Genomic DNA, 18,562 nt, shown 5'->3' with positions numbered 1-18,562 from the left:
TCAGAACAGAGACTGTTGTTTTGTTCAGGCTTTGCACAACACCTAAAGAGTGGGGGCCCAGCTCATGACAGAGGCTCAATATAAGTAATAAATAATTATCTGTAGGTGAAATTATACACCTTGTGTTACGTAGGCAGGCAAATGGGATGATTCATAAAGCAGCCCCTTTTGGCCTATGAATCACAGTTAAAGCGTACTGGCAGACAAACACGGGGGAGGCTGGTTGCTGCTTCTGTTACGCTGACTTTGTGGATAAATAAAGGACTCCCACCTTCTGGGGCTGTCAGTCAGGCCCTTGTTATCCTTGCCAGTTTCCTGAAATAAAAGCGCATGAAATGCCTCAGCTCAGGGCCTGGCAATGTAAGCCACAACTTGGCCTGGCTGTGTAGGCTGCAGTTCACGGCCTGTCTGTGCAGGCCTTGAGTCAAGGCCTGGCTGTGTAGGCCTCGAGTCGGGGCCTGGTTGTGAAGTTTTCAAATCAGGGCTTGGTTGTGTAGGCCTCAAGTTGGGGCCTGGCCACGTAGGCCTCAAGTTGGGGCCTGGCCACGTAGGCCTCGGCTCAGGGCCTGGCTGTGTAGGCCACAACATGTCCTGGCCTGGCTGATGGGCTGCCTCTCTCTGCAGTGGTCTTTGGGCAGTTTGCCTTCTTCCAGACTGCGCTCAACGACATCATCGAGGTTCACGATGGCCCCAACCAGCACTCTCGGCTGCTCAGCTCCCTCTCAGGCTCTCATACAGGTACGGACCTGCCTTTGTGGAAACAAGTCAGCTGAAAGATAGTCTGATATTTAATGCTTTGCTCTGAGCGAAACAGTATTGTGTGCAAGCTCTAGAAAAGCTTTGGTAAGCCACTGATGCTGTAATCTGTCTTCTCTGTTTTTATTCTTTGTCCTCATCCAGGTGAATCATTGCCATTAGCCACCACCAACCAGATTCTCATCAAATTTAGTTCCAAGGGTCAATCTACAGCCAAAGGCTTTCATTTTGTCTACCAAGGTCAGTATAGCTTGTTCTGAAGGTGTCCTTGGGTAGGTATTAAGAGATAACGGTCAAAAATATGTCTTCAAGTGTTGTAAACAGTATTAACTGACTTTGGCATCTGTGGGTCATTGTGCACTTTCAGTCTGAACAGGAAATACCAATGGAGATGGAGGTTATTTTGGTAGCAGGGGCTTGCAGGTGGTTCCTGGAGGTGCTTAGTATTCAGACCTTCCACTTGCACTCAGCCTCAGCCCTCGCACGTCCCAGGATTAGTATCAGAAGTATCTCATTGAATCATGCCTGCATACACAGTGAGTTCTTGAGATTTATACCCAAGCAGTTTTTCCCACTGGCATTTTATCATATTTCTCAGCGTAAGCAGCTGAACACTTGTCTAGCAGCTCTGTAAAATCCTAGCTCTCTGCGTGTCATAGGCTTAGGTCCCCTGCTGTCAAACTTCGCCCTTTGATCCTTTCAGTAACAGCTTGCATTGCATCAAGTGAGTCCCACTTAGAGATTTTAAAGCAGTAAAGTGATGTACAGAAGAGTGGGAAAACAGAAGTGTTTTCCTCACCCACATGCTTTGTCTAGTTGTGGTTCAGCCAAGCATTTGCATGTGTTACTGCAAAAGGGGCCACGGGCAGCAGGGACTACTTGTACCTTCTCCAGGGTTGAAGTAAGGCATGTTTTGGATTTTGTAGTATCCAGACATACGTTATTTTTAATTTCTACCTAATTGTTTTACAGTAACCGTAGTTCAGACAGTAATCGTCACAGATTTTGCCAAAACAGGTTTTTTTTAATGGAGTCTGTAAGGATTGCTTCCTCCTTCCTGTGTGCTAGTTACGACCTGCACACTCCTCAGTGATTGCTGCAATAGTAAAAGCAAGAAGAATGCTTGGTTTTGACTGCCTGGCTGGGATCCGATAGTATGTACTCTGATTTTTTTACAAATGAGTTCTGCCTCTCTCAAAGACTCCCCCATCCAGTGGTGGAACGTGAACGGCAAGTTCCCCTGAGGTTAAGGAATTGGAAGCCTACATTTGAAAGCAGTCTGGACTGAAAAGCAGAGCTACAGAGTCAGACATGAAGGTTCTTTTGGTGGTTTGGAGAGAGGCAAGGCAGATGCTCGTTGGCTCCAAATGGCTGCACTGGGGCTGTCTGAGCAATGGTACAGATCCACAAGTTTTCTGGCTATCTTGGTTTTAGCTAAAGTTGCACATCACCACAAGTGGATTGTTTCTGCCTCTCCGTTCCTCTTCCAAGGCCCACCCACATCTCAGCTCAGTGTCTCACTGTCCACTTGCCCAGGCAGTCTGTGTGTTGGTTGGGGAGCCATCACGTGTGACTGCTGAAGGAGTCAGATGCACTGTGGGTAAAACAAAAACACAGAGTTAGTTGAGATTCATCTTTCTGAAACAAATTAAAATCAAACAAACAGTATAGCTAATGCACTCATCATCTCTGTATTTTCCCCCATCCCAGCAACTTGGGCGTTAAACACTAATAAATTGTAAAGCAACTCAGAGATAAATACGAATTGGTTTCTTCCTCAGCAGTAGACATTTCTTTGACTCATACTTCCCTCCAGTTTTTCTATCAGACTCTCTCTTTCTTTCTTTAGCTACTGTTTTCAGTATTAAACAGGAATGCAGACAGTTTCAACAATTGGTGATGCCCTTTTCTTTTTCTTACCCTTCCCATCACAAAGAAGGTTGTTTAAAATTACTGTCATTTCTGGTAAAGCGGCCAAGAGAGCTGAGAAGCCTCAAAGGGTTTTCTGCTGAGGCTCTATCATTATATTAGCAAGCCAACTTTTCAGAAAGTCATTGCTGAATTCCTCAGTTTCTCTATGTAGAAATCATCTTCTGGATGTGGTGATAACGTTTTCTGAAGGCATACAGACAGCATCCATGGTTCTGTAGTGTCCTAAATACTTTTGCTTCAAGTAACAGTTGTCTTGGCAGAAGTTTGGTTGCAGTGTTATTTCTTTTCCTTCCCACTGCTTGTGCTTGGATTCAGCCACTCTTTGGGCTTTTACTGTCATCAAGTTCCTGTGTTATTTTTGTTGGATCTTTAACTTGACAATAAGAGAAAGGTAACTTGCACCTGCAGGGCTGCGTTTTCTGCCCTTCCTGGTCCTGACCATGGGCTTTGCTGCGCTCTGGCACAGGTTGTGCTGAGCAAATGCAGAGCCAACAGCTGAGCCCTGTCCTCCCAGAGCTAACTGCCTGTACTCCCCTCCTGTACTGAGGAGCGTTTACAATCTGGACACTTCGTATTTCCCGAACGTTTGCCTTAACCGCTCCATTCACGTATTTTGTGTGTGGGTTTGTTTGTCTTCCCTTTGCTTTGCAATCGCACGCTCCTCTCTCTGCTGACGGTTCCTGCGCCACGCCAGCGGTTCCTCGCACCAGTGCCACGCAGTGCAGCTCCGTCCCAGAGCCACGCTACGGCCGGCGGCTGGGCAGCGACTTTGCAGTGGGGGCTGTGGTGCGTTTCGAGTGCAGCGCCGGCTACGTACTGCAGGGGTCCCGCAGCATCGAGTGCCTCACCATGCCTGGAGCGCTGGCTCAGTGGAACGTCTCTGTCCCCACCTGTGTGGGTAGGTGTCCTGGGCCCGGGGCTGAGCAAAAGGCAAAATGGGACAGCAGTTTGTGCGAGGAAAATAAGTGGCAGCTTTTGGGATGGTTAAAAGGAAACCAAGAAAGCTGTTTCTTATCTTGCACGTACAAACAGGCCTGTTTGTGAACAAGAGCCTTAAATATTTGAGAAAGGACAACTGGATCCAGTTCTCACTTCTGGAATCCAGGGTAGCATCTAGTGTAAATAGGATCTAAAAACGCTTTCTTCTTCTTCAGAGGAGAGCAGTCCTGAACAAGTTCACATGCTGAAACACTCTGTGCTGCCCTCTTGTCAGGACTGCTTGCAGCTGATGATAGAAGTTACCTGGGAGAGTTACTGAAAAGAGATTATTCCTACAAATCATGTCCTTAAATCATGATCCAATTCTGCTTTTGGTTTTTTTTGTTTTGGTTTGGTTTGTTTTTTTTCCAATGAATAAATACTTTAAAGAGAATGTTCCTGTATCAAAGCCAAACCCTTTCATGTTCAAGCATTGCTTTGCTCATTCCAGTGCCATGTGGTGGAAATCTGACTGAGCGCAAAGGCACCATCCTCTCCCCTGGCTTCCCAGAGCCGTATCTGAACAGCCTCAACTGTGTGTGGAAGATATCAGTCCCCGAGGGAGCAGGAATCCAGGTACTGAGTTAGCAGCATGATACAGAAAGGAGAAAACACAGCATCTAGTGCACATAGAGGCTGTGTGCTGGGAGGCTAAGATGGGTTGAATGTGTAATTCTCTGGAATCAGACATTCATTTACACTGCAGCTGCCATACAGTGGGTAATATTCCCGTGGATTTTTGCCTCCTGGAGGCACTCACCATGAGAAATACTTGGAACCATGTGGCTGTTTTGCTGCAACAAAATAATTGTGGTATTTGGGGTAAATACCTTTATATTCCTGGATTATGCAACCTTGAAAGCATTGTAAGCTATACCAAGGAAGAGCAGCTTGCTCAGCATGCCAGTGCAGCTTTGTTCTGCCAGCAGAGTTACAGCAGTATGATTATACAATTAGAGCTTTGCTGCTCATTGTCTCCAGGTAAATGGGCCCTCCAAGTTTTGTGTGGTCCTTATCGTTTCTCTGCAGAGAGTCCTGCCTGCTAGAGGATGGAGAGAATTAAGCCCAACATTAGAGACCAAAGTTTAGATTATGTTCCCATTCAGCACATGTGCACTTCACCCTACAGAAGGTGTCTCACCACGCATTACACTGGCATCAGTTGATGCAGAGATGATGGATGCTTTAATAGGTTCATTCTTATTAACAGAGGGTTCCTGTCTTCTTTTCACCTCTTCACAAGGGTTTTGTTCCCAAGTGCTTTTATTTCTCTATCATGTGTTTGGCCAGAAGACTTGCAGGTGGATTCCTCCTCCTCTGCCATATTGTGCTTCTCTCACCAGTTATATTGCAGCATCAGCTCTGTGCTGTTAGATTACAGTTCTGCCTTTCTGCAGGAATAGTCTTCCGTGATGTCACCAGTGTAACTCAGAGCTGAATAGTGGGCTGGGGAGCGTGGTGGCCAAGCCTGGAACACCAGCTTGTGCCCTTTGCCACGTCCAGCAAATTCCCATTTTCCCTCATCTGTTTTTGAAGCCATTTAACTTAGTGTTTTCAAAGGCCTCAACACTTATTGTCAGTTCCTTTCTGTTCATCTGAATTTTCAGCCGTGCTCCAAACCCCTAAATGGCAGAGGGATCCATTTAGCTCAGCAAAGCGTCTCAGCAGTTGAGGCAGTTTGCAAGTTGCTCAGGACTCCTGGGACCAGGAGGTGATAATTCACTTAATTTTTAAAGTGATGTAAATAAATGTCTGTGTTTTGCACTGCTGTGTTCTGAATGCAGACCCTTGCTGCCAGTTTCTCAGCCCATGGAGCTGTTTTTGTGTACATCTGCTGAGCTTAGAGGAAAGCAGCTATTACAGCAGGCTGCTAAAAGCATTTGTTTCTCACTTCTTTTGCTGTGCAATTGGATGTCGAAGTAGAAAATGTAATGTCAAAGGTGTTTTAAAGGATTCTTCCCTCCTGCTACATACATTTTGCAAGAGAAGATGTCTGGGGATCTAACACAGAGTGCAGGCAAATAACTAAGAAAGAGTGCATCCTGCAGCTGAGTGTTGCCATGTCACACCTGAAGCTGAGTTTCCAGTTCTAGAGCGGTGTTCTAGGTCCAGTCCTAGTTCTCAGCAGCCCTGCAGTGTCCAACCCCAATCCCAGCTGCAGAGCACTGCATCTCCCTGCCCAGCTCTGCCCCTACACATGGGCACGATGCTGGGTGACATCTTCCCTTCCCTTGGGTGACAGCAAACCAGTTCTGGTACTTCCAGTGGAGGTCCTTTGATGGGAGGAACCTGGCCTGCTGCGATCAGCTCGCCCTGCATGCACCACCCTGGTCACCCACTGCTGCATGCAACATGCTCTGGGTTATTAGATACTAATTTAAACATCGCTTTGCCCTCATTTTGTACAACAATTAAAGGTTAAACAGCTGTAAATCAGGGAAGGAGGTGAAATTAAAACTTCCTTAGCAGCGGCGAGTCACTAGTTGGATTTTTATGTAATCAGTGTATGAGCAAGCACTTCTGCCATGAATTATTCATTCCTGTAGCAAACCTTCCTGGGTGAATTAATTTATATACATGGCAGTAAATAGATGCAGATCCCTTGTGAATCCACATGTCAGACTTGAATTAGGCCCTTAAAAATGTTTATTCCGTTAAGTTGGGGACATGGGAGTGGATAAATAATTTTAAAAATGTAAGAGCAAACAAAATAAATGCACGTTCTCAGTCCATGGCCTCTCAATAATGTTAGTCACACCAGGAGTGTAATTATACAGGCTGGAAGGTATTGACGTGGTCAGTGCCATCACTGATGGCTCTGTAGGGGTCACTGCCATTTCTGCTAGATGAACTCTTCCTTTTTTTCTTAACTTTCCTGGAACTTTTTTGTCTGCTTTATTATTCAGAACAAATCAATGAGGAAAAAAAAAAAGGTTAAAACGGCGGAAATCATGGGATTTGATTGTCTGTGTTTTGTGTTTACCAGAGCAAAAGGAAAGTAGGTGTTTGAAGCAGGTGTGTAAGTACAGAGGGAGAGGGAAGAGGAGAGCACAGGAGCGCGTTTGTGAGCATGCTGCCTCGATTTCCAGTGTGTCGAAGCCTCTTCCAAGAGTTCTGCCCAGCAAATGTGCCCTGCTGAGCTCAGAGCTTAAGGGAGTCATTCCATTGAATTCAGCAGGGCTGCTGAGATCAGAAGCATCAGGCTTAGTAGGAAATCTCCATCCAAAGAGAGCTCAAAGAATGGAGTCTCTCCAGCGAGCAGATGCGTGAGGGTGGATGTGAACACGCATCTACCTGCTGGAGCTGCCAAACCTTTCTCCCCAAACCCAGGAGTGGTACTGAGCAGCAGTGCCTCTGCCACGGGGAAGCGGAGCATTGAAGAACCTCATTTTTAGATTGGTGGCCTAGAAAATAAGTTTGAGTGTCTGAAAATCTCATCTAGAGCATGCAGATTCAGGATGGCTGCTCCATGTAATCCTGGCTCTCTCTCAGGTTTGCTGTTGGACTCTTTCAGGCAATTCACCAAACCTGACCTACAGCACAGCTTATTTTCTGTACTGGCCCACCGAATGCTTTGAACTCCCAGTACTTAGAAATAAAGGCAGAATTAATTTGAGTGATAATTAAGGAAAACAAATCTACCGTGCAATTACATCTCTGTCATTACTGAAGTACAGGAGCTGCTTTTCGGGGTAAATGCAGATTTATGAGATACCATGATGTTGCTCATTTAAGGTTTGTATTGAAGTTCTGAGTCACGGAGTCAAGTGACTTGTATAAACCTTCAAACCCTGTGGTGCATGGCAGAGAAAGGTGGGAAATTTGAAAATGCAACTGGAGTGATGGGGTTAAAAGCTGGGAAGCAAGACAACTGCAGAGAGCTTCACTGGATTAAAAGATATTGTGATATAATGGAGGTTTCCTTCTTCTTGTGATAGTTTCTGGGTGGCTATAGTGATTGCTTTCGCATGAAAACATTGCAGAAGTCTTCAGGAATCTCTTTTTTTCCCTTCCCTTTCCATTATTACTTCAGATACAGGTGATCAGTTTTGTCACTGAGCAGAACTGGGATTCCCTAGAAGTGTTTGATGGAGGAGACAACACAGCCACCATGCTGGGGAGTTTCTCTGGTAAGTGCTCAGCATCATGTTTGGTGAAATGCGTCGTGCAAGCTTCATTTCAATTAGCATCAGCTGCACTTCAGCACATACACGACGTACAAACACGTGCTGGAAATCACCAGCACCTTCAAGCTCTTCCAGCAGCAGTGAAGTGAGTGCTAGTGTGTGTACGTGTGTAGCTCTGAGTTTTATCTCTGTTACAAAAACTTGCCCTAAGCCCATCTTTATTATTTTAACCCTTGCTGGAAAGCATTCTATTGCAGATGAGCCTTTCCTCTTTCCTTTTGTTCTTTTTTATCCACCTCCCCGGTGTGCCCTGGCATTTTCTCTAAGCTGTGTTAACTCAGGACCGTTTCCACAGGCTGGGAGTTGTGCAGCACTGCTGGGTTGTGCAGGCTCATACCACTGCACAGGCAGGTTGACCTCCTGGCTGATTGCACCAAAATGGAGCGAGGGCTGCAGAACAACATTTATCCTGCCTTGTACTGGGGAACTGAGGTTTTTGGCAGAGCAGGGAGTAACCAGCAGCCCAAAAGCACTGTGAAGCTTTCAAATAGCAGAAGCACTTGCCAACCAATGGCCCTGATTCTTGATTGCTGAATGAGCGCAGGTTCAGAGGGCTTTGAGGCTGGTAGAGTCATACGTAACGGCTGGCAGATTCTCCTCCCAGAGCTGCATTCTGGATAGAACTGCCTCGATCTGCTGCTGCAGCTTCCAGGGAACGAAGCAGGAGAAGGAATCCAGAGCTCCACTCACACTGCTTCCCTTCAGCAGTTCTTTTCTCAGTGCTTTCAATCTGTCTGGTCTGTAAGTGGTAAAACTTCACATGATGGAATTCATCATTATACCTCGAAAAGGCCATTGCAGAGAGGCCTTGGGTATTTCTCAATTGGCCTCATTAGAACCTGATCAAAACCAACAGAGCTTGTTAAGTTAAAGGACTTTCTGTTCTTAGCCTCTTCTGCAGCAAGTCTCTGAGGATATGAAGGAGGAAAAAAGAATCCTCTTCAGTATCTCTGTGCACCTCTTGTTTTCCCAGGAACTACAGTGCCTGCGTTGCTGAACAGCACTTCAAACCAGCTCTATCTGCATTTCTATTCGGATATCAGCGTCTCTGCTGCTGGCTTTCACCTGGAATACAAAAGTAAGAGCAGTGCAGCCTTGATCTCACAGTACCTCTGGGTAGTGGGGAAATGGCTACAGAGCTGTTGCCTTGCAGAAGTGGAAGCTGCGTAGTGCAGGGAGGGGGCAGTGAGCTGTAAGGCCCACGTGTGCATGGTTCCTTTTCTCAAACTGCAGAGAGGTTGCGAGTGTAAGTGGAGAAGAGGATGCGTGGGGTCACAGAGTGGCTTGGCAGCACTTTTTGGTTCCTCTGTTGCAGTACAGCAGGAGGTATGGAAGCCAAAGTATTAAAAATTCATGGGGAATTTGCCTGTTCAATACAGTGCTGTAATCTTAGCTTGGGAAGTGCCTAAATGGTGCTTGCCACATAGTAGGAGGGACTGCCTGCTCTTTGCCATCCTTCCTAGGCATTCAGTATTTGTCATTGCAGGGGGCAGCATACCAGGACTAGGCAGGTCTTCATAGGGTTGTTCAGGCTGGAAGGGACCTCAGGAGGTAATCTCATCTAGCCTCCTGCTGAAAGCAAGGTCAGCTATGAGATAAAACTAGACTATTTGCATCTTTATGCAGTCTGTTCTGGAAAAATTCCAAGGATGGAGGCTGCACAAACATTCTGGGCAGCCTTTCATGGCAGGATCAGCGCTGCAGCCCCTGGCCATCCTGGAGCTCTTCCTGCTGAACTTATTCCACTTCTCTGTGGAAATGAGGGGTGGGGGGAGGGGGGGGGAAACTCCCCCAGTATTTAAGGCACTGCCTAATGGGTGTTGAGTAGAGCAAACAGGTGTAGAATGGCAGCTCTCAGCTCTATTCAGTGCATCTAAATTGAATGTTCAGCAAGCAGGCTTGTGCATCTGCAGGGTACTAAAGATAGAGGTGTGGCAGGGCCAGGAGCATGCCTTGTGTACCTGCAACTCTCAGAGGACTGGTTGGTGCATGGTGATGGGCTGGCCCTGTTTCTGCATTGGTAGCAGTGATGCTGAGCCTATGAGAGGTGTGCTGGGACTGCTGTTGTGTTCATGCAGACTTCCTTGGGGCAATGCAAACATAATTGTTTCTTGCTGGACACCAAGTCCGACAGTTGCTTTTGATCACCGATTTTGTGTTTGTCTCTGAAGCCAACCAGTGTTCTGTTTATTTTGTCCAAAGTAGCAAATAGATTTGAAAGTGCGTTTCATTTTGTACAACATCCACAGAAATGGCAGAGCTGTTTGACTGCAGGGACTGCCTGAGCTTTTAAGGGGCCAACTAGTAGTAAGCTTTCCAGGTTTATTGTGTTTGCAGGTGGAAACCTTGCATATTAATGGCTTGAGCAAAATTACAGCAGCCAAGAAGATGTGAGAGAGGTGTGCACTAGAGAGCTCTCTGGAAGCTTGGGTGTTGTTACAGAAATCCTCCTGCTGCAACTCTGCTTCTTTCCCACTTCTGTTTCAACCAATAAATTTTGTGAGGATTGTGTTGTCGCACTGCAATAATCACTCAGGTTTTTGTGAGGCTTGGGATTGCCAGGTTTGTTTGGTTTCTTGGCTGAGAAAATTAATATGTGTTGATTTGCAGGGCAGATGGAAAGTAATGCAGCTTTTGCTTTGCTTGTACGACTGAAATTTCATGGTGTATAGGACTGAATGAAGCTCAGTGTCTACTGATCGGAATGGGAAGTTGCTTAGGGCTGTTTTCTCCGTCTCTCTGAAGGTCAGGCAGCTCAGCCAGGGGTGGGCAGGGACTGAGAGCTTTCTTGCTGGAAAGCATGACTCAGATTTTTGAAGGAGAATCACCATCACCTCCTTCTTTTCTTCACCTGCTTTGGGCTCAGCCTGCAGCCAGGAGCTGGAGCAAAGCGCTAGCCTTGCAGAGGTGTGAGAGGTGATCTTGTGGCAGCAGCAGGATCGCCCTGATCTGAAGCATAGCTCGGGTGGAAATGGGATTGAAGGACATTTCTGTGGGCTGTTCTGTGGGTGCTGTCAAAGTCTGGCCTTGCTTTCTGCTTTCTGTATCACCTGGAAAATTCATTCCGCAGATGAAAGCAGGGAGAGTCGGGTAAGAGAAGAAACTAAGCAGCTTTTTACCCAAATTGCATTCTGCAAGCACAGTATGTCCTTTATATTGCCAGCAAGGGGCAACACGGGTGATTCCCTCACACATCTTCCCCGGTGTTTCATCAAATGCTGCCTGGTCAGTAAAGGAATACACAGCATACCATGAATACAGACTCTGATGAGGAGGGTTGGTGATGGGAGTTTTGATTCCTGAACCATTGAGAATGACTCAGCCTGCCCTGGGAATGGATGTGCTGATGCAGATGCAGCCCATCGGTCGAGCCATTAATATTCAGTCAGAAATGGTTTTGGCCATGAATCACAAAATGATTAGTGATGCCTTCATTAAGAACAGTGTGTTCCAGATAAAGTGGAGGCGATGGATGTGTATACCTGTATGTCCAGGATCCCTCTGGGCTGTCTTCCAGGGGAATCCAAACACCACCAGACTTTTTCACGCAGTGTCAGTGCTGGTCAGAAGCCCTTGGTAATCAGGCCTGGCATGAAGGTGTGTGCTTTCCTGCTGTCTGCCCTTCCCTGTCCCACAGCACTCACCCCCCTTTGCCTTTCAGCTGTCGGTCTGTCCAGCTGCCCAGAGCCCCCAGTTCCTGGGAATGGCCTGAAGGTCGGGGAGCGCTACCTGGTGAACGACGTCGTCTCCTTCCAGTGTGAGCCAGGCTATGCACTGCAGGTAGAGGAATGGGGGTTTTTTTGGCACAAAAAGGGACAACAGCAAACATTTGGGAGGGAAACCTCCGAATTCTGTCTCGTTTTTCTCTCTCTCAGGGGCACTCTCACATTTCCTGCATGCCGGGCACTGTGCGGCGCTGGAACTATCCTCCTCCGCTTTGCATTGGTAGGATTCCTCCTGCTCTTCTTCCCTAGCAGATATTTATCGTGCCCTTCTAAAAATCTGTGTAATCAGATGCTGATGAAATGGGGAGAAGTTTCTTGCCCAGACTGAGCCAGCTGCATTGTTACAGCAGGATGTCTTCAAGCCTTCTGTATTTCCTGACGCGCTCAGGTTCTCAGCCTGTTCTCCCATGTAAAGGTGCTTTAAAAGTGGCTGTATAAACCACAGCGTGCTGCAGCTGATGGTTTTGCCCTCTTCATGGTGGGGCAGCACAGTGGCCAGGAGCACAGCACAGTAGGTTTTCTTTCAAGTGCATCCCTGTGGCTGAGGGCTGCTGGAGTGGCAGGGAGGACAGGAGTTCTGTGAAGGTGTGAGTCAGAGAAATGCAGCTTGTTCTGGAAGTGAGGTAAAGGCTGGAAAAAAATCTTTATTAGCTGCAAGGGGAAATTTCAGTGCTCATTCCTCCAGGGCAACCAGAATGCCTAATTTTAAATGCTTGAAATGTGGTTATGGTATAAAGCGTAAAAATACAAAAATGGTTTTGTCAATAAACACTCATTCAAAAGGGAAAACCTGAAACTACTTTATACTGGAAGCAGATTGTCTTTATGGGTTGAGAGTTGTTTGTTTCTGTTGGCTCTTTTTTATGCGTTAAGGAAAGATCTGCAGGCTGTGGTTCGGTTTTTTGCTTGTTTGTTTGTTTGGAAATGCATCTTGATGTCACCAAAACTGCTTCTTTTACTGCTCTTCTCCCAGTATCTCCAAGCTGCCCACCTGGTGCCTTGCTGTCCTCACTTCAGTGTCTACAGCTCCTCTGTGACCAGTGAGGGCCAGGTGTCCTGTTTGCCTTTAATTGCAATTAATTTCCACTGAGGCAGAAGTAAACGCTGAGGGAAGAGATGCAGAGGTGAAAGGAACTTGCTGGAGTTTCTGGATTATCTTCAAGCAGCATTTTGCTTTTAGCAAATCTAGATATTTAATATTCATATTGCACATTTTACAGCTTTGAGGGAGACATTTATGCATTTAATAGCTTTAGTTAACAGTTATTTCAGGCTCCTGCTGTTTTAGCTTACATCATTTTGCTTTAAAGTAATTATAAGAGCTAACAGCTCTTTCATCTGATGATCTTCAGGCCAGCAGTAAGTGCAGAGACAGTTACAGCAGAACATCTGAGCTAAAGGGCTCACACCCCTGGGAGCTGTTGTAGGAGAAACCAGAAGCCCTTCAGCTCAGCATCCGGGTTGGGGGTTCCAGCACGAAGGAGGATCCCAGTATTGCACCAGGGATTGATGGCAAGCTGAGCAACTACAAATTCTGTGTTTTCTTCTGTCTTTTGATCAGCATCAGTCATGCTGTTCAGCTGGATTCTGCCTGGCAGGGCTGTGCCTGGTAGGCTCTGTCACGGTGTAAACCAGCACGGTTTAGTTCAGGATCTCTGCTTTAGGGCAGTTGTGGTTAAACGATACAAACACCTGTCCACCTGTCTGTTCCTATCTCTTAGCTTGCATCACACTTGACTGAAAAAGGTCATCCAGCTTCAGAGACACACAAACACATCTCCACAGCCGAGTGCAGATCTGTACGAGTGACACAGTCCTTGGAGGGGCTGCTGGCAGCACTGGGGCTCCTTGTCCTTTGTGAGTCATGCACCCATGTGTCTAAATACTGCCAGAGCACGCTGGCTGCCAACCAGCTATGCAGGAACCCAGGCTGCGTCGTTCCCCTGCTCAGAGAACTCCTTGCCTCCCTAGCAGTGGACTGATTTTCTTTTTGTCTGCTTCATCCAGATGCTTGACTCCTAAATAATGTAGCAGTAGTACTACTAAAGAGCCATTAAAAGGAAGAAGAAACTTCTGGGGAATGCCTCATTAGTAGCAAGTGCACACACAGATATTGGACAGAGGGAAGCTCTACTTCTGCCGTCAGAATGTGTTAGGAGCACACCTGGGTGTATTCTGTTAGGTGGTTTTACTGTAACAAGGTAGAGGTCATCCAGATATGCCTGAGAAGATGATATCTGTGCTTCACGTGATGCTTTCTGTAAACATATTTTGTGTGCTGTGTCATCTCCAGATCACTTCTTGGTAGGGAATTTGCTTCAGTCAGTGTGCAAACATGCTGCTCTATATTTATCAGTAATTGCCTCGAGAGTGACAAGTATAGCAGTCAAGGTAGATCAGTAAACCAGATAAAGCAGAGGTAAATGGAGTCAAAATAAGATCATTCTTTTTCTTCACAGTAATTTCTGTGGTGGTTAAAAATCCAAACAAGTGCAGCGTGCATGATGTGCACTGCTATGGTGTCCATAGAGAGAGCAGGCCATCCATGTCTCTCCTTGCAGCTTAAATCTCTCCCACTGTGGTCACCAAAAGTGTATCTCTGGGTCGAGGCTTTTATCTTGAGGACAGGAGAAAGGCACCTGCGTTAGTAATGCAGCCATTCACTGCCTGGCAGATCTGTGCTGGTTCTGTGGCAGGCTTTCCTTTTTTCTCAAGTTTTTAATGTCTCTATTTCCAACATGGCTGATGGGCCATGGCCACTGTGCAGAGAGACCTGCGAGTGATCCTGACCGTGAACACTGTTGATTTTACAGCCCAGTGTGGAGGAACAGCAGAGGAGATGGAAGGAGTCCTCCTGAGCCCGGGGTTTCCAGGAAACTATCCCAGCAACCTGGACTGCACGTGGAGGATATTGCTGCCGGTGGGATTTGGTGAGTGGGCTTTGGTGTGAGCTGGCTACATGCAGTTTGGCAAGAGAGAGGGCTGCATAGCTGTGTAGCCTTCATAATTCCTTTGCTGTCAGGCACAGGAACTCAAGCAGCCTGAAACCACAGCATTTGTAGCCTGATCTGGGCTGAAACTAGCAGGACAGTCGCCCTTTTCCTCCAGTGCAGTAAATGTTTGCTTTTCCAATTATCCAGGCTATATTGGGCAGTGCCGATGTGCCAAGGCTTGTGCATAACTTTGAAGGCAAACTCTCTATTGTTCCTCCCTAGGTGCTCACATTCAATTCCTAAACTTCTCCACTGAGCCAAACCATGACTTTGTTGAGGTGCGCAATGGGCCGTACGACACCAGCAACGTCATCGGGCGCTTCAGCGGCACCGAAATCCCAGGCTCCCTCCTGTCCACATCTCATGAAACCACTGTGTACTTCCACAGCGACCATTCACAGAACAAGCCAGGCTTCAAGCTGGAGTACCAAGGTAAGGAGGCCACTGAACAAGCAGCAGTGGGGCAACCCTGTCCCCAGGTGCCAATGGGGAGGGTGGGGGAGAGAGGGTGCATGACACGGTTGCTCCTATTCCGTTGTGTTTGTTCCATGAGGACTTAATCCAAATGAGTGGAAAGGTGTTACATGAAGAGCATGCTTAATCCTCATAACTGGGATCTGTTCATCCTGACTTACGCCTTCCAGCAAATAACAAATGTTCCTGGAGTGCTTTGTGACAGTGAGCTGTCTTTGAATTAATTGCAGCCAGATTCACTTAGATCTTGGCTCTGTCGACTGGTTTGTGCAAGGAGCTGTGAGTTTGCTCTAAAATTTTGCAGCTGATTTTCAAATTGAAGTCCAGTTCGAGCACTCTGCAACGCATCCCTTCCATCCTCAGCTGCAGCTTAGCTTTGTGCTGAGGCAGGCTGGTGGAGGGGCCTGAGCTAATCAGGAAATAGCTAACTAAAGTGACAGTGGGGCTTGGGACTGCCTGTGAGACTTCAGCCTGTTGAAGGAGGACCTGAACTTTTGGTCCTGCTTGATCACAGCTCTGCCTTTCACAGGGTCTTTGCAAAATCCTTTGGACTTCCTTGTCCACCTGACTTTGGTATATGGGAATGTGGGCAGAGGAGACCAGGGGCAAATCACATGCTTTGTACTGAAGAAAATTAGGATGGGCTTTGCTGTGCAGCAGCTGGGAGCCAAGTGATCCAAGACTGCCTGCGAGGGAGATCTGAGGAGTGGGAAAGATGGAGCGTGTGTCTCCAGCCGTGTGCTGTAGCCAAGGACTGACAAAGGGCTGCCTCCCCAGAAATAGCAATAAAAGCCACTACTCATACTTAATTGAAAACATTAATTTTGTCTTGGCTGTCCTGTTCATGCACCATATAATTCATGCGCTACTGCACAATTTAGGAAGGAATGTGTTCTGTGAGGCATTCTGGGTAATCTCATGGAAATTGCTATGCAAATGAGCTCTAGCAAGGCTGACCAATAATTTATAATGCCAGGTGGAACACGCTAACCAATTGACTTACATTCATCATCAGGATTGTCCACGTTTTGCTGAAAAACAAGGCCAATTTCCCAATTAGAGGTGAAGCGTGGGGTGACCTGTGAACGCAGGGTCTGAGAAACCTGAGGAGCAGAGTGGGTCCCAGTGCTCACATCTGAGGTTACCTCAAGGCTGCCCAGGATTGTCTCTCGTCCTCCATGCTGATGTGTGCATGGTTCATTAAAGTTTTATCTCTTTCAATTAAGTCGTTGTGTGAGGGGGAAGCAGCTAAGCAGCGTGGTGAGTGTCCAGTTCCTGCTTTTATGAGAAAATTACAAGTGTGAAGCATTCCTCCATTTATTGATTTATTTCTATTTCAGCATATGAGCTGCAGGAATGCCCTGACCCTGAGCCTTTTGCCAACGGTGTTGTACGAGGAGCTGGTTACAACGTTGGCCAGTCCATCTCTTTTGAGTGCCTGCCTGGGTACCAGCTTATCGGTCACCCTGTCCTGACATGTCAGCATGGAACCAACAGGAACTGGGATCACCCATTGCCCAGGTGTGAAGGTATGGCTTTGGGATCACCCTCTTGCTAAAGAACTCAGGGCCAAACCAAAAATCAAAGATTTCACACAGGAATGCACACACTTCTTTGGGGAACACAGAAACTGTACGCTGTTGCTGTTCTGCCCTCAGCAGTCTCTGAAAAAGACTCTGGCAGCTCTGGGGACACTCAGTGTGAGAAGATTGGGTCCCTGTCCAGTCTCTTTAGCATGGCAATGATGACATCTCAAACACGATCCAACAGTTCTTCACTAATCTTGCACACGTGTGCCAGGTGGACCCTGCATTCCGAAGGAGCAGATCTGTGATCCAGGCTTCAAAGCTCCATCTTCTCAATTCAGATCCAGCGGGGCTCTTTCACTCTTTTATCCTTTGCACTGGTAGGCTGAGTTTTGTGAGGTTTCCTTTCGAAGGGTTTCACACAAACCCTTAAGAAATTCAAGGCTGCTCATTGAAGATTTCCACTGCTCTAGGCAGTGCACTGACCTTTATCCCAGCCTCCCTGCTGCAATTGGTCTGCGCTGGGGAAAGAGAGGGAGGGCTGATGCTTTCCCTCTTTTAAGTCCTAAGTCCTTGAACTCCAAGAACAAAAAGCATAAGGAACGGGATCCTAGCTGTGCTGCCTGTGACTCCAGCAATGCAGAGGTGTGTTGAAAACTGTTTGGCTGCTGTGTGCTGTTGGAAGGGCTGGTGAGTAATGGTAGCAGGATGAGGCCCTTTCCTTCAGGCATCAGCTCTGCCAGCTGCAACCATCCAGGCCTTAGATCTTTACTGTGTTTTTAAGTAGCTTTCCTGTTCTGCTGCACTTGTGGTAGGACAAGGAGGTGAGAGGATAGGTGTATTTTGGTCCATTTGCTTTTTTCCCTGTGCAAGCACATCTGCTGGGCTGTTAGTGCTGTTAAAGTCAATGCAGAGTGTTCCATTTCTGGCTGTTTCCTTAAATGCAGCTGAGCTGGATGGTCCATTTTTGCATACCAGCAAGCAGCAGTGACGCACTGCCTTAGGCTAACCACCTCACCTTCCCCACACAGGTCACAGCCGTTTAATTAAAAGAGAAGTTGTAGTCCAAACTAAAGGCACAGAGGCTGAGTTTTCCAACAGCACTCCTAGAAGCTCTTCTGCTGATCAGCAGGCTGCCTGTTTTGCAGGGCAGAAAGGATCTTGGCCCCTCAGGTTCCTTGGGTGTTTGTTTAGAGAAGTAAATGTACAGGTTTATATAATTACTCAAGGTTTTCTCAGCTTGACAAACCACAGGAGAAAGCAGAGCAAAGCATAGCCTGACTTTAACTTCACCTTTGGCACATCAAATCATATCCAGAGTGGTAGGTATCTGTGGGGCTACTCCCCTATGAACAGGAGAGTGTGGTGCCATGTTTTAGGACAGCGCTGAGCCTGACGTAATAAGTTGTGCTGGGAGGAAGAGTGTGTGAACCTAAGCCAAGGACTGGGTTAACACAACTGTGTGGCTTCTGAAAGGGAGCTGGCTCAGGCAGGGGGCTATCAGAATTTACCCTGTGAGAGGTCCAGAAGCTGATTTTTGTGCATGGGACTCTTGGACCCAGGGACTTGCTGTGGCCCTCCTGCACTTCAGCAGGATGTCATCTTTCTGTCTCTCTTCTTCGCTGCCCTGGCTGTTTCTAATTACGTCTCTGTAGCTTCCAGGTTCATTTAGGCCTGGAAGATACCTGGTGCAATAGAACTGTTGTCTTGATTAATGAAGTGGATGCTGCTGTTGTACAAATAAATCATCATTTCCCCCCTGCTCAGATGCGATCTGTGGAAAGCCAGCTGCTCGATGGTTCTGGTCCAAGCCAAGCTGTATGAGCAAGTGCATAGATTTGCCCACTGGTGTGATCTGGTCAGGAGCTGTGTTTTCTATGCATGGGTGCAAACAGCTGGTGGACCCCAAGGGCTCTTACTTGGCTGTAAGGAGTTGATTTGTGCACCTGGCCATCACATCTGTACAAAGCAGTCTGACAGTCTCCTTTCGG

The 18,562-nt window shown here is 47.1% G+C and overlaps 1 protein-coding gene across 1 annotated transcript in view; it reads left to right on the top strand.

Moving 5' to 3' along the window:
* CSMD2 (CUB and Sushi multiple domains 2) overlaps window positions 1-18,562 on the top strand; it is a 229,439-nt gene that overhangs the window by 165,869 nt on the left and 45,008 nt on the right. The window contains exons 32-42 of the mRNA XM_042885206.1: window positions 625-738; window positions 901-996; window positions 3,383-3,586; window positions 4,118-4,242; window positions 7,700-7,796; window positions 8,827-8,931; window positions 11,515-11,633; window positions 11,729-11,798; window positions 14,392-14,508; window positions 14,794-15,003; window positions 16,386-16,574. Coding sequence (XP_042741140.1) covers window positions 625-738; window positions 901-996; window positions 3,383-3,586; window positions 4,118-4,242; window positions 7,700-7,796; window positions 8,827-8,931; window positions 11,515-11,633; window positions 11,729-11,798; window positions 14,392-14,508; window positions 14,794-15,003; window positions 16,386-16,574 — 1,446 coding nt within the window. The remainder of the gene's footprint in view (window positions 1-624; window positions 739-900; window positions 997-3,382; window positions 3,587-4,117; window positions 4,243-7,699; window positions 7,797-8,826; window positions 8,932-11,514; window positions 11,634-11,728; window positions 11,799-14,391; window positions 14,509-14,793; window positions 15,004-16,385; window positions 16,575-18,562) is intronic.

Source organism: Lagopus leucura, unplaced genomic scaffold, assembly GCF_019238085.1.
Source record: "Lagopus leucura isolate 7727_CA_CO unplaced genomic scaffold, USGS_WTPT01 Super-Scaffold_100048, whole genome shotgun sequence".
NCBI lineage: Eukaryota > Metazoa > Chordata > Aves > Galliformes > Phasianidae > Lagopus > Lagopus leucura.
The sequence above is the reverse complement of the archived record's forward strand: the minus strand, read 5'-3'. Positions and strand labels throughout refer to the sequence as shown.